This window comes from Neophocaena asiaeorientalis, unplaced genomic scaffold, assembly GCF_003031525.2.
Source record: "Neophocaena asiaeorientalis asiaeorientalis breed wild unplaced genomic scaffold, Neophocaena_asiaeorientalis_V1.1 scaffold296, whole genome shotgun sequence".
Lineage (NCBI taxonomy): Eukaryota > Metazoa > Chordata > Mammalia > Artiodactyla > Phocoenidae > Neophocaena > Neophocaena asiaeorientalis.
Window position 1 is genome coordinate 870,836 of NW_020175084.1, and position 16,365 is coordinate 887,200.

The 16,365-nt window shown below is 38.1% G+C and overlaps 1 protein-coding gene across 2 annotated transcripts in view; it reads right to left on the bottom strand.

Annotated features, from left to right (window-relative positions):
* KLHL2 (kelch like family member 2) overlaps positions 1-16,365 on the bottom strand; it is a 118,719-nt gene that overhangs the window by 43,394 nt on the left and 58,960 nt on the right. For both annotated transcript variants that reach the window (XM_024764170.1, XM_024764171.1), the window contains one exon: positions 8,209-8,371. In XM_024764170.1, coding sequence (XP_024619938.1) covers positions 8,209-8,371 — 163 coding nt within the window. The remainder of the gene's footprint in view (positions 1-8,208; positions 8,372-16,365) is intronic.

The following is a 16,365-nucleotide window of genomic DNA, read 5'->3' on the forward strand; positions in this document are numbered from 1 at the left end:
GCAGAATCTATCTGAGAAGTGAGGTTAAGTGCATGGATACAACAACAGTATTTTAGACCCACAAACAGCTTACCCCTGAGAGACAAAGTGTTTTGGGGAAAATAAAGATATCTCTAGTCTTCATTTTCTTAATTAATAAAATGACAGTGTTAGACTAGATAACTGCTAAGGTTCCCAACTAGTGCTAATACTCCATGAGTCTTTCATTCTGAATACTATTAGTCTCTAAGGGAAAAAAAAATCATATATATATATCTCCAGCAGTTCCATTAACACAGACAGTTTGGTGAAACCTGAAAAGAGCTAACTCACCTCAGCTAGAAAAACTGTCAACAAAGCAGAACAGAGAAACTGCATGTAGTTTGTTAGGACATAAATGAAGACCATAATAAGTTTAAGAATATAAAAATGATTAATTCTTTTAAGAAGTGTCATTTAAGTCAGCTTAAATTCAATCAACAAGTGGTGTACCTCAAATGCTTTCACAGTTCTGCAAAGGAAGAAATCTTCTGTATCAGTAAATTAACATTGAGACAGACCCTCGAATAAGCGGCATCTATTCTTTAGTATGCATATCACAAAGTCAAGGCTGGTAATACCATTATTAGAACCACTCTTTCAAGTTTCCTTCAAGAAGGCAGATTTCAAAATCATGAGCTTATTTCGACAGATGTTTACCCCAAGCAGTGATTCCTAGCCTAAATTACAGAAGGGTGGGCAAATGATTGAAGTAAACTGACTGCAGAAGAAAATGTTATGGGACCAGCTCTCAGAGAGGATAAGGCATAATCTAGATATACCAAATTTGGGTGTGACTTGACTACTACTGGCCTATAAACTCCTCTGAAGCAGGGGTTAAATCGTATTGAGTCTGTCATCACCCACAGCAGTTTGGCACATAAAGAGTGTAGCTCTGAAAGGACTGACCACTGGGTCTAAGCTGAGCAGCCAAGAGATGACTGGAAGAACTGGAACCAGAGAACACATAATTATGAAGAAATACAAGAGCACAAGAAGGCAGGAATATGGTCAGTGCAAAGGTTGAAACCTTGGGAGTTCCAAATACCAACAAGGTTCAACATGCCCTAGAGTTGTACTCTAAGGTGGCCAATGGGTTTATGGAAGGAAGACAGTAGTCTCAAGGAGGTAGGAAGAGGGAGGCTCAAGGGAGACAACAGTATAGATTTTGAAGTTGCTGATGACAAGAGAAACAAAGTACAGAGGGAAAAGACAATACAGGTGTCAGACTTAGTATGACTGGAGGCCTGGAGTCCTAGAGAGCGTACTGCAGACTGACAGTCAGAAAGTGCAGAACCGAGGACAGTGACAGAACAACAGTCTGGAAGTCTGAAATGTACCTACAAAGCATTACCTGGTAATGCTTTGGTGAGCATTACCTGGTAATGCTTTGGTGAGCATTACCTGGTGAGTCGGAGGGGAGTGCCCCTTAAAGAAGTTTGCCCCCAACATGCAGGTATGGGACAAAGCAAAGTTTCATTTAAGACAAAGGGAGAGGGTACACACAAGAAAGAAAACAGTTGGGCATATAAAAATGTTTGATCAGTGTCCAAGCATGGTGGGAAGGCTAAAGTAGGGCATTATGGGGTGCCTGGACAGGCCTAGGATATATAAACAGATAATAGGGTTAAGAGCAAGAAGAGAACAGGAAATACACTGAAAGCATGTCAGTGACCTGAGGACTTCTTCACAGGTAGCCCTGTTACTGAGGAATGTCAGGTCCCTCAGAGTTTCAGCTAGAGCACTGGTTTGAATATGATACTAAAAATTTCCCCAAAGGTCAGTTAGAACCAATATTAAGCAGCTTCTCAAATTTTTAATGCGGGGAGTGGTGAGATGTAGGAATGACTAAGAATCGGGAACTTACTCTTTCCCTTAAATTTGTTAGAAATTCTCACAATTCAACCACTGGTAACTTTTGTTTATCAACAAGGAATGTTGAATAAAATTCTTATTTCGAGTTAAAATCTAACTTCCAAAAGAATATTTTGCTGGGACTGTAAAAATGCACCTGAAGTCATAAGTTCAGTTTTTATCTCCTCTATATTTTTAGTTCAGCAAAAATGCTCAAAACAAAGGTCTTAATGATTTGGGAAATGAGTAAAATATGAACACCAATCAAAACACAAGTCCATAAACCAGCATTCTCCAAACAAGTCCATACTCTTGGCATAGGTGTGAAATTTTGCATTTTTAGGTATAGAGCAAAAATAATTTCACACAGCTTTTCTGCTAAGAAAACAATTACTCAAGAGCATAAGAAAGGCTGATTACAGTCCAGAACACCAGGTCTCAACACACAGGTGATTTTGCCTGACTGGTCTGGTGGCCCTCGGTGGTCCATGGTCTGAGGTTGCTACGACCCTGGAAAAGCAGAGTGGGCCAGGGGGGAAGGGCTGTGACTGAAGCAATGGGAGGGGGTCACCAGGATGGGCAGTGCAGACTCTCCCCCAGTGCTGAGACCTCCGACCTTCCCCACTAGGTTTCCCATATTTTTACTTTTTCTAAAGATGCTGATATATGAAAAATGAACACGAGTTCATAGAAGAGATTCCCATGGACCATTTTAATTCTTTCATTACACCTGTACAATTTAATTCAATTATAATGAATAAGACACAGCTCATTTCCAATCTGCAAGAGAAAGGAATGAAGCAGATCTTCTGCCCAGAAGCTCTGGTGAGTTTTCAGAGGATAAGGAGTGCTCCAGTCTCTTAAGCGCAGTCACACTTAGGATCAGGATGTACCCTGAGGTTATGCAACTTTTTTCCCTTTCCCCTCTCTCTTCCTCAGCCCCTCTTTCTCCTCCTCCCTGCTTCTTTCCATGTACGTATGTACTTATGTATTTAATAACTCTTCTATTGCTCCTTATTTCTTCCTTTCCTTCTTTCTTGCCTGTATGTCACACAGCCCACTTATAAGCCCACTGCCTAGGATGGGGGAAAAAAGTTAAGATATTAACTTTTTTTATTGTCACTGTTCTGGGAATACCTTCAGTCTCCTAGATTTATTTATATGCTCAAATTTGAACTTGAAAGTAATTTAGGAGTTTGAGTAGGCCTTCTGGACACAAAAAATGTTTGAATTGTAAAAATAAAGGAGGGAGGGACTGAAAAACAATGATTTATTATGGCATAAAAAGAGAACTCTAAGTATATTCCTGTGTTGACTCCCTACCTCCCCACCTCCTGTTTGCTTAAGATATAAACAACATCATATATTTTCACTATGAAGAACAACTATTTTACTTTAGTATTATACTGGATTATTTATTTTAGAAAGTTTGTTGCAACTAGTTAACAATACCCCAAAGTTAGGGAAATAGCTTGATTATACGAAGTTGGTCACTGTAATTTTATTTCATTAAAATTATAAGGATGAAATATGTATATGAAATAATATTACTGAATTGCTTCAAAATAATATTGGAGAGGGCGCTTTCAAGATGGCAGAGGAGTAAGACGTGGATATCACCTTGCTCCCCACAAGTACAACAAAACTACATCTACATGTGGAACAACTCCTACAGAACATGTACTGAATGCTGGCAGAAGCCCTCAGACTTGCCAAAAGGGTCTTGGTACTGTGGCCCGGTGTCAGGTCTGAGCCTCTGAGGTGGGAGAGTCGAGTTCAGGACATTGGTACGCCAGAGACTCCCCGGCTCCACATAATATCAAATGACAAGAGCTCTCCCAGAGATCTCCATCTCAACGCTAAGACCCAGCTCCACTCAATGACCACCAAGTTACAGTGCTGGACTCCCTATGCCAAACAACTAGCAAGACAGGAACACAAGCACACCCATTAGCACAGAGGCTGCCTAAAATCATAATAAGGTCACAAACACCCCAAAACACACCACCGGACATGGTCCTGCCCACCAGAAAGACAAGATCCACCAGAACACAGGCACCAGGCCCCTGCACCAGGAAGCCTACCCAACCCACTGAAACAAACTTACCCACTGGACGCAGGTAACAAAAACGACAGGAACTATGACCCTGCACCCAGCAAAAAGGAGAACCCAAACACAGTAAGTTAAGCAAAATGAGAAGACAGAGAAACACACAACAGATGAAGGAGCAAGGTAAAAACCCACCAGACCAAACAATGAAGAGGAAGTATGCAGTCTACCTGAAAAACAATTCAAAGTAATGATAGTAAAGATGATCCAAAATCTTGGAAATAGAATGGAGAAAATACAAGAAATGTTTAATAAGGACCTACAAGAACCAAAGAGCAAACAAACAATGATGAACAACACAATAAATGAAATTAAAAATCCTCTAGAAGGAATCAATAGCAGAATAACTGAGGCAGAGGACGGGATAAGTGACCTGGAAGATAAAATAGTGAAAATAACTACTGCAGAACAGAATAAAGAAAAAAGAATGAAAAGAATTAAGGACAATCTCAGAGACCTCTGGGACAACATTAAACTCACAAACATTAGAATTACAGGGGTCCCAGAAGAAGAAGTGAAAAAAGAAAAGGGACTGAGAAAATATTTGAAGAGATTATACTTGAAAACTTCCCTAATACGGGAAAGGAAATAGTCAATCAAGTCCAGGAAACACAGAGAGTCCCATACAGGATAAATCTAAGGAGAAACACACCAAGACACATATTAATCAAACTCTCAAATATTAAATGCAAAGAAAAAATATTAAAAGCAGCAAGGGAAAAGCAACAATTAACATACAAGGGAATCTGCATAAGGATTCCCATAAGGTTAACAGCTAATCTTTCAGCAGAAACTCTGCAAACCAGAAGGGAGTCGCCGGACATATTTAAAGTGATGACAGGGAAAAACGTACAACCAACATTACTCTACCCAGCAAGGATCTCATTCAGATTCGACGGAGAAATTAAAACCTTTACAGATAAGCAAAAGTTAAGAGAATTCAGCACCACCAAACCAGCTACAATAAAATGTACAACCTGGAAGAAATGGACACATTCTTAAAAAGCACAACCTTCTGAGACTGAACTAGGACGAAATAGAAAATATAACCAGACCAATCACAAGCACTGAAATTGAAACTGTCATTAAAAGTCTTCCAACAAACAAAAGCCCAGGACCAGATGGCTTCACAGGCGAATTCTATCAAACATTTACAGAAGAACTAACACCCATCCTTCTCAAACTCTTCCAAAATATAGCAGTGGGAGAAACACTCCGAAACTCATTCTAGGGGGCCACCATCACCCTGATACAAAAACCAGAGAAAGATGCCATAAAGAAAGAAAACTACAGGCCAATATCGCTGATGAACATAGATGCAAAAATCCTCAACAAAATACTAGCAAGCAGTGTCAGCACATTAAAAGGATCATACACCATCATGAAGTGGGGTTTATCCCAGGAACGCAAGGTTTCTTCAATATACACAAATCAATCAATGTGATACACCATATTAACAAACTGAAGGAGAAAAACCATATGATCATGTCAAAAGATGCAGAAAAAAGATACAGCCACTACGGAGAACGGTATGGAGGTTCCTCAAAAAAATAAAGATAGAGCTACCATACGACCCAGCAATCCCACTACTGGGCATATACCCTGAGAAAACCATAATTCAAAAAGAGGCATGTACCACAATGTTCATTGCAGCTCAATTTACAACAGCCAGGACATGGAAACAACCTAAGTGTCCATCGACAGATGAATGGATAAAGAAGATGTGGCACATATATACAATGGAATATTACTCAGCTATAAAAAGAAATGAAATTGAGTTATTTGTAGTGAGGTGGATGGACCTAGAGACTGTCATATGGAGGAAGTAAGTCAAAGAGAAAAACAAATACCACAGGCTAACCCATATATATGGAATCTAAAGAAAAAAAAAAAGGTTCTGAAGAACCTAGGGCCAGGACAGGAATAAAGACGCAGACATAGAGAATGGACTTGAGGACACAGGAATGGGGAAGGGTAAGCAGGGATGAAGTGAGAGAGTGGCATGACATATATACACTACCAAATGTAAAACAGATAGCTAGTGGGAAGCAGCCACCTAGCACAGGGAGATCAGCTCGGTGCTTTGTGTCCATCTAGAGGGGCAGGATAGGGAAGGTGTGAGGGAGATGCAAGAGGGAGAAGATATGAGGATTTATGTATATGTATAGCTGATTCACTTTGTTATAAGGTAGAAACTAACACACCATTGGAAAGCAATTATACTCCAATAAAGATGTTTAAAAAAAATAATAATATTGCACAAGAGGATACAAAAATTCATGAAGCTGTAGATGTATGATTTGCATACTTTTTTATATGTCCATTAGACTTTATTAAAAAGTTTACATATAAAAAATAATAACAGAGGAGGAGAAGTTAAGAAGGGTGTAGTTAAAACAAGATTATCCATGAATTGACAACTCATGGTGAGGTGGGTGGTGAGTACTATTCTATTTTTGTATGTGTTGCAACTTTTCATAATAAAAGATGCTATAAAATGTTACTTTAGAAACTTGAGCAACTGTAAGATTCAGATGCATGGTATAAAAGCAGTATATCTTTTAAATAAGACTTTGATTTAAGGTTTAGTGCATTAAAAATGAAAAATCAAATTTTCTTTGCAATTTTGTTGAAACTGACAATTTTTCCACAAAAAATTCTTGTCATAATTATGAAGGAAGACTCTATAAACTACGATGTATAGGTGTAGTAATTCTTGTGGAAAATTGTTCACATTCTGTCATATACTACAATAAATTTATGATTGTAAATAAGAGAAAGAAATAATAAAATCTGTCTCCTAAAGACACAGTCAATAAGTTGGTTCTGATATGAGTGAAACTAATAGTTCTAGTATATCATAACTATGTATGGACATGTTTTGCATTAATTCTATTTTATTCATTCCCTCTCTATCTCTTAAGATTCAGTAATATTTATCAAGTACCATGAGATAACCAGCAGCCCTAGAGAGATATATTAAATGCAGATTACATATTATATGCATTCCCCAACTTACAGAAGGGTTATGTTCTAAAAGTTTATCTGTAAATAAGCATTTTGGGACTCATATCACATTTTTCCACTGAAACAATTTTATAAAAGGTAGTTAGGTCAATCAGGCCACCCCACAGAAATCTATAAAGTTAAACTTACTGGACCTATTACATTTTACTGCAGCGCTGTGGGCTTTCTTTTTTTCCAACTAACCACCTTGTACGACTATTTCTTTGATAAATGCAATAGGGATTCTAGGAATACTTCTCTTGTCAGAGGCTCTGTGTACACATACGCACACACCCCTTACCTGGGTTTATGTGCCAAAATGTTCCTTAGTTATCAGAGTATGCAGAGTGGAGCAGAGTTTAGATGAGGGGCTCTTGCATTTGAAGGCTGCAGGAAGTTGGGGTTCTAGAGCTTACTAAGAGGCAGTAGTCTTGGGAGGTTCTATGGTAACTGTTCCTACTGGGTGTCACAGATATAGGGCAGAGATGGGGGATTATACCTTTCACAACGTTTATCTTCTAGAAAATTGTTTTTTAAAAAATTAGACACTTCCTAATAATCACTTTTAATATGAATTTTTAAATGTTTATAAACTCAGAGCAAAATAAATTATAGGTTATGTTTATGTACTTTAGCTGCATCCTAAGCTATAACAATAATCTCTTCTCCCCGACTGGACAGACACAGGCCTCCCTCCACCCACCACAGGGAGAGGATGCCAGCAGGAGGTCCTGGAAATGAGTGTTTAATCTAAGGAGAGGGATGCCTCTATTTGGGATCAACTTTTCTGCCCCACTCCAAGGCAACTAGGTTTCTTTGCTTTGAATATTTTTATGCCACAGAATGTTTTCTTGGATACAAGAAAAAGGTATAAAAAGCCACAGAGATAAAATGACTTAATTTCATATGTAAACACTTTCTTATATGCCTATTAATTTGATAATTTGAAAGAAAAATACATAGAGATTCAATATTTACATAAAACTACTAGGCCTAATACCACATACAGTTTCTTCTTTTTTCTTTTAAATTCAGAACTCCATGAACATCCTTCAATTATGCAGTGCTACCATACCATTATAAGATTGTAAATGTATTTTTATAAAGTCCAGGTCCATAAATATGACACAACTTTCCAGATTCACTATAGAATCATATCAGAAATCAAGAGTTGCAGATTCTTCCCTGTCTCAAACTCAGCCGACGTTTATTCCACTTGCCTGCATAGGTGTTGGCCTTGTTCAGGAGGTCTGTGCATGCGTGCATATCAGCGAAAGCCCGGATTCCTAAGCAGTTGACAGGGTGAAGCTGAGATTCCAAAAATTCACAGCAAGTCTTCTTCACATCCTGTAACTGTAACAGACCAGCTGCTGGGAGAAGTACCTATAACACACAAGTAAGCATGGTTAGGCAACTGGCTAGAAAAAGTTTCACTGTTCACTGTGTCTATAGAGGGCTTAGGGGTCCAGCCACAGCTCAAGATCTGCATCCAGACCCCAGCATCCCATAGAAGAGTAATGTAACAATTATTTGCAAAAAGGGTGATGCCTCCTTCCATTCCCCATAATTTCTATGGAATCTTTCAAAGATCTCTTCTTGGTCACAAGAATATAAGAGATACCAGATCATATTAGATTAATGACTCTTTTCATAAGCAGAAACAAAATGTTCCTTTGAATTTTAAAAACATAAATTATTAGGCTGTTAGGGGGTGCTATGGTTCAGTGAAAATGGTTTTCTTCCCTTAGTTCAGGCAGTCATGAGCTTCAGTGAATTTGTGGGGAAGGGGTGAGCACAGAATAATATATGCCACAACAAAGCCTCATTCTGTTTTTCCACTGTCTCTGAGTAACACCACAAACTGCTTTCCTTAGGGGGATAGAACAATTTAAAACTCCACAGTCTAACTACAATCAAACAGTTTCTCTGAAATGTAATATATGTGCTAAAAAAACCCATAAAGAGTAATTGCCTAATAATAACTTTTTAATTTGTATTTTTATTTCAATAACTCCAAGAGATTTTGTATTAATTAGGTTATTCTTTGGGATTTAACCAGTATCTTTACTAGAAATACTACATCCAACACTACAACTGCTTTTCAAATAGGTCAATGATGGAAAAATTCTTCCTTGTTAAGTGAATTAGTATGATGCTATGTAAAGGACCATATTTGAAAATCAAACTGGAAAACTTCTTAAAAAAAACTTCATAAAACTTCATAAAAAAGAAGTTTGCAAGTCCTTCTATAAAAGCCAAAGGGGAAAAAAAAAACTATCAGAATAGTCAATTTAAGAAAAGGTCACATTGGCATATTAGCATAAAAAATAAATAAGATCTAAGTTCCTTCCAGAACTGACTTCCATATATGCCAAGCTGCAGCCCAAAGAGAAAAAGAGAAAAGAGATAGTAGTTTTGAATATCCTTTACAATTTCCCTAAATGTATGTAGTAAGTCCTAAATGTGGAAGAGAAAGAGTGCATTCGTATCTTTCTGTAACACAAACTACTCTATTTTCTTAAAGGAACCACAGCAGCTTTAACTCTCAGATCTAAAGGCTGTGGGCCCGCATGTACACAATCAAATGGTTATGAAGCAAGGACTAAGAGGACAACTCTTTGTGTTTTAGTCCAACTCCAACAACTAATATTAGTTTTCTCTGAAAACAAGGAAACAGTACCTGGTGATAATGTCTTTTCCTTCTAAATTTAACAAAAATAAAGTGTAAATAATTCTGTTTATAGCCGAATCTTTTGTATAATATATATAGTGTGTTTCATTATGTTATGGGAATGAATCTCCATGGAAGGCTTTAGTTGCTGACAATTTGCAAGTTGGAGTTTTTCTACACTGGTATAATTGTGCTCTGAAGTAACGTAGAGTACATTCCAAGATGCTTAACTGTGCAGCCATTTAATTCAGCAAATACATATAGTTAAGTGGTCTTCAGCATAAGATTCAATCTCTGTGAAATTTGCACAAATATCAGTAGTAATGATCACCCACCTAATCAGCATCTTCCCACAGACAACAAAGTATAATATAGTAGTACTCAAATTGCTTCGTAATACAGAAAGACACGGATCCTTGAGGGGGAAAGCAGCCAAGCAGAAGCAGGTTCACTCACACATTGTTGGTGAGTGTGTACACTGGTTCAACCTCCATGAAGAGCAATTTGTCTACTTAATCAAAATTACAAATGCACATATCCTCCAACCCAGAAAGTTAACCTACAGATACACTAACATATGCACAAAAGCTCACACACACAAGACATTCATTACAGCATTATTGTGGGTAATAGCAGAAGTTAGAAAAAAGCCTAAATGTCCACCGTAAGGAGACTGGTTAAAGACTGGTGATCATCCATTCGATGGAACACTGCAACCATTCAAAAGAATGAGGAAACTATATGAATGGGAAAATTTCTAAGGTATATTCTTAAGCGGAAAAGATCAGCAATTGGTTCATACTATGCTGACATACACATACACACCCATATTTATATACATATCCATCTAAAAAAAGCAGCTATATCAGACTTTTAAAAATTTATTTTGCTTCCTTGACTTCAACTTCATCACTACTACCAAGTCTAGACCTACCTTATCAGGAGACTGAAATTCATAAAACTGTAGAATCCCAGATCTGGAAAGGATATGGCAAGTCATGTAGGCCAGAGATATAAAAGTTATTTTAATTGTAGGCCACATGGCTAGAGATTCACATATAATTTTTTATTGATGGCAATGATGGGCCAAGTGGTTCCATGCCTGGCAAACATATATTAAGTACACCTTAAATGTTAGTAACATTTAGTAAATGAATTTATTTATATTTTCCTTTTATCAGTAAATCCTTCAAAAATGCCTCAGCTTTATGATGTAATTTTACTAGGATTAAACTTCAATAGCTCATAATTATTAAATAATTATATATGCTTCAAAACCAATTAATAACTGGCCCAGGCTTACTAACATGATGAAAACAGGAAAGCAGCTGGGACCACACCAAATGCCCATATTACTCTATGTATCAGACAACCAGCTAAAAAACCAAACAAACAAAACATGCTCAAATTACAGATGAACCACATCCCACAATCAGAATCAAACAGCTGGCAGTCTATGAGCTAGATGCCTTGGGATCAAGTCAAATCAAGGCTGATTTGTCTGATGAAGAAACCAAATCCTAGAGAGGCCAAAAGATCTAAACAAGTTGCACAGAGATAGTGATATAAAATTCACCAACTCTTTGGTCTATTACTCTTTCCACTACCTTGAGCCCCACCTGTAGATGCAGAATGGAAGTGCTTGTCTAATTTCTAAATCTGCAATGTTGCTCTTCTCAGAAGAGTAATAAAGACGAAAATCACTTCAACCAAATCCATGCAGTTTGCTTCCGTTTACTGACTAATTATTGTGTCGGGCACTGTCTTAAGCACTTGACAGGCAACAACACCTCATTACCCCCATTAGACACAATGAATACAGAGGCTGGGAGAAGCAAGTAAGTTGCCCTGGATGGGATAGCTTGAATCTGCTAGGAGAGAGGTATTAACCAAAGTGGGTATAATGCTTTTAGATGGCACAGACGAACATTCTCATGTTAATAGTTGGGAATACATCTTTAAAGTTACTGTCTATTTATTTCAATAAAATAAATTCTTAAGGAAATTTAAGCAAAAACTGAGTCAGGAAGATAAAAACATTACGTATTTAATAGTATGAGCACTACAGAATATAGCAAATCATGAAGGTGGCACACAAATTACTGATTTGGGAGATCAGATTTAGTATCCTAATCTTTCAATATCGGATATCATTCTGGCTTCTGTGGTTTTTACATATCGCTGAAAAGGAAGATGTGCTTTTTAATCTGGGGGGATCATAATCCCATGGTTTATTTTCTACAAAGTGGATTAACTGTACAGTTAGTAACAAATGTGGGAAACACCTATATTGTGAAGAGGTGGTTTCTTAATGTGCTATTCAGGTCACAAAAATATCTTGGGCATTATAATTAAGAGATCTGAAGAATAAATTTATGTCTCTAAAACTAATTTTCCTGAGCTCTCTAAAGAAGTAATTGAATAGTGCTGCTTCATATATGAAATGGAAGTATATATATATATATATATATATATGTATAATTTTTTTTTTAAAGAATAGCTTTATTACTTTGCCAGGCAAAGGGGGACACAGCAGCCTCCTGCCTCAAAAACCTATGTGTTCCAACCCAGGAGGATTTGATAAGGCGTTTTATAACAGTACTTCCCAAGGGATGGGTTGCTGACAAGATTACGGTGTGTGCAGGGTCTCAGGTCCTTGGTCTCCTAATCTTTTTTTTCTAATTTTTAAATTTAATTTATTTTTTTATACAGCAGGTTCTTCTTAGTCATCAATTTTATTCACATCACTGTATACATGTCAATCCCAATCACCCAATTCATCACACCACCACCGACACCCCACTGCGGCTTTCCCAATATTTTGGAGATTAATGCTTTGCCCGTTGATTCATTTGAAAATATTTTCTCCCATTCTGAGGGTTATCCTTTTTTCTAGTTTATGGTTTCCTTTGCTGTGCAAATGCTCTGAAGTTACATTAGGTCCCATTTATTTATTTTTGGTTTTTTTTCCATTACTGTAGGAGGTGGATCAAAAAAGATCTTGCTGTGATTTATCTCAAAGAGTGTTCTTCCTATGTTTGCCTCTAAGAGTTTTATAGTGTCTGGCCTTACATTTAGGTCTTTAATCCATTTTGAGTTTATTTTTGTGTATGGTATATTCTTGCACCTTCTCGATCTTTGCCTCCATTCTTTTTCTGAGGTCCTGGATCCCCTTCACTATTATTATTCTTAATTCTTTTTCTGAAAGGTTGCCTATCTCCACTTCATTTAGTTGTTATTCTGGGGTTTTATCTTGTTCCTTCATCTGGTATATAGCCCTCTGCCTTTTCATCTTGTCTGTCTTTCTGTGAATGTGGTTTTTGTTCCACAGGCTGCAGGATTGTAGTTCTTCTTGCTTCTGCCCTCTGCCCTGTGGTGGATGAGGCTATCTAAGGGGATTGTGCAGGTTTCCTGATGAGATGGACTGGTGGTGGGTAGAGCTGACTGCTGCTCTGGTGGGCAGAGCTCAACTTTAATCCACTTGACTGCTGATGGGTGCGGCTGGGTTCCCTGCCTGTTGGTTGTTTGGCCTGAGGCAACCCAGCACTGGAGCCTACCTGGGCTCTTTGTTGGGGCTAATGGCAGACTCTGGGAGGGCTCACACCAAGGAGTACTTCCCAGAATTTCTGCTGACAGTGTCGTTGTCCCCACAGTGAGCCACAGTCAACCCCCACCTCTGCAGGAGAGCCTCCAACACTAGCAGGTAGGTCTGGTTCAGTCTCCCCTGGGTTCACTGCTCCTTTCCCTGGGTCCCAATGCGCACACTACTTTGTGTGTGCCCTCCAAGAGTGGAGTCTCTGTTTCCCCCAGCCCTGCTGAAGTCCTGCAATCAAATCCAACTAGGCTTCTAAGTCTGTTTCTCTAGGAATTCCTCCTCCCGTTGCCAGACCCCCAGTTTGGGAAGCCTGACGTGGGGCTCAGAACCTTCACTCCAGTGGGTGTACTTCTGTGGTATATGATTTTTCCAGTCTGTGTGTCACCCACCCAACAGTTATGGGATTTGATTTTACTGTGATTGTGCCACTCCTACCATCTTATTGTTGCTTCTCCTTTGTCTTTGGATGTGGGGCATCTTTTTTGGTGAGTTCCAGTGTCTTCCTGTCGATGATTGTTCAGCAGCTGGTTGTGATTCTGGTGTTCTCACCACAGGGAGTGAGAGCACGTCCTTCTACTCCATCATCTTGATTCAGGTCGAAATGGAAGTATATTGATACAATAAACCTCTATAGCCACAAAGCACTATGATCTAATGGAAAATTTTCATTTGCTTCCTTTTCAATATGCTTCACTAGTATTAACTCTGAGACTGATTTTTAAAATCCTAAGGCACTCTAAGATCCTGAAGTGTATTACAAAATGTCAAAGAAAAAGCAATTATATTGTTAATATAGTCTGAATATTAATGATATATTCTAATAATCTAAAGGTGATTAATTCCCACTTAGTGTATATATTGAGAGAGGACCACATTCCAAAAGCTAAAACATCTCTCTTGGGTATGCCAAGCCCTACGAAAAAATGTAAAGTAGGCAGTTTGTCTTGGGGCTGGCCCTCACCACTCCTTCCTACAGACTCCTCCTACGTTTCCCCCTTAGTTCTATTCCATCAACTCTGATGCTCTCCACTCAGACCCTGGTGCTCTCACCAGGGTCTCAGCTCCTACAGGTCACTACTACCAGCATCGCTCCATTTCATTTGCTTTGTAAAACTCAGCACTGTCAGAATCAATCTTTACGTATCTGTTCCCACATTGACTCTCTCTATCCCTGCAAAAGAACATATACTCTGAGACAGTAGTCACATCTGTTCTACCCTCTATTGTATCCTCAGGTAGCAGGAGAATATATAGGTGCTTAATATATCAACCTGAAAGTAAATTAATTTGTTACTCTGGTGGGTATTTGTATTTTAAGAGATACAATTTTGGATGTTTTTTGACCCAGAAATACTATTCTAAAATGTATATGGGACACTTGTGTCCTACTGCAAATCCTCTCAGTCCCACCTCTTGGTCAAGCTACCACTGCAACAACCAAGTGCAAGTACGACTTGATCATCTTTGTGAAGATGTAACTTACCAGTGCCTCACCCCAGCCCCTACCATACCTGACTGTGGCTGCCTACTGGGGGTGCACTTAGGGACCCACACCTGCACAACCTGGAAGCACAGGGGAAACAATGCTTGTGGGACCACCCTGGACCAGTGGAGAATGGTTCAAAGGAAGATGACAGATAAATGCTTCCCCATTTTCTTCCCCAAGCAGATAGCTCTGAGACACATTTCATAAGGCTCCTGAAAAGGTCCTGGTGAAAATAAACATGCCACATTTATATCTATACCACATTTTGAAATGGTTTTCCCTCCTTTTCAATTCAAATCCCCCATATACTCACTGTCACTCTCTTGGATCACTTTCTAACTAAACTAACTGCCCAAAAGCTTTGCTTTCGGGGGAACCCCAGTCTATTATACTACACATGGAACAAACTGTGGATGTGGATATATTTAGTTATAATATTAACTACAGTGCTGTTTACAATATCGAATATTGAAAAGAACTTACATGTCCAATAACAATGCATAGATTATGCAAATTCTATATTATCAATAAAATTGAATACTTTGTAAGCAAAGATGTCCCTCGGTTTCCACTGGGGACTGGTTTCAGGATCCTCCAAGGATACCAAAATCCACAGATGCTCAAGCCCCTTACATAAAATGGTGTAGTATTTGCGTATAACCTACACATATCCTCCCATATACTTCAAATCATCTATAGATTAATTATAATACCTAATAAAATGTAAATGTTATGTAAATAGTTGTAAATACAGTTTAAATGCTATGTGAATAGTTATCAGCACACAGCTTTTTGGAACTTCCTGGAATTTTTTTAAAAAATATTTTTAACCTCTGGTTTGTTGAATTCGCACATGTGGAACCTGAAGATATGGTGGGCCCACTGAATTAAAAGAGATATAGTAGATAAATAGTTAATGACTAGGAAGAATGTTCCTAATATATTTAGTATAAAAAGCTAATTTCTAAACAGTCCCCTTTTTTGTAAGTACACATACATATAAACACAGAGACAGTACTAGAGGAATATTCCACAATTGTTAATGGGGATGTTATCTCTGGTTAACAGCAGTATGGAGGCTTTCTATTTTCTTCTTTTTATTTGTATTTTCTAAATTTTCAATCATGAATATGCACCATTTAAATGGTCACATATTATTCTAAAGAAAGTCAGGGAGAAGCAAGTAAAGAAATGCCTTTCTGGACCTCTAGAATTCTAGCCAATATAGCAGTGGTAAGTGAGCTGTTTATTTAGTGACTATCACCCACCACTCACCATAAACTGCCTCAGTTTGGCCTGTCCTCTGAGTACCATGAAGCTGAAAGGCCTTTAGTCATAAAGCTAGTGTTGTGTAGAACAGTAAGATGTTCTACACATTCCTCTTCTTGTTCATGTGAATAGCAATCTCTTTAAGTGCTCGGAGAAACATGAAGTAAAAGAACATGCCAGCTGATTAAATAAACTTAACTCCATATGCTATCATTTTGTTAAACAGAAAAAAAAATTCCCATCTAGATATGTTGATTTCCAACGTATGGAGACACATAAAGCCTAAACACTTTATACTGTGGAGATATTTTCTGCAATAAACAAAGAAGTGGGAGGAAAGCTACCGCTGGCTCCTG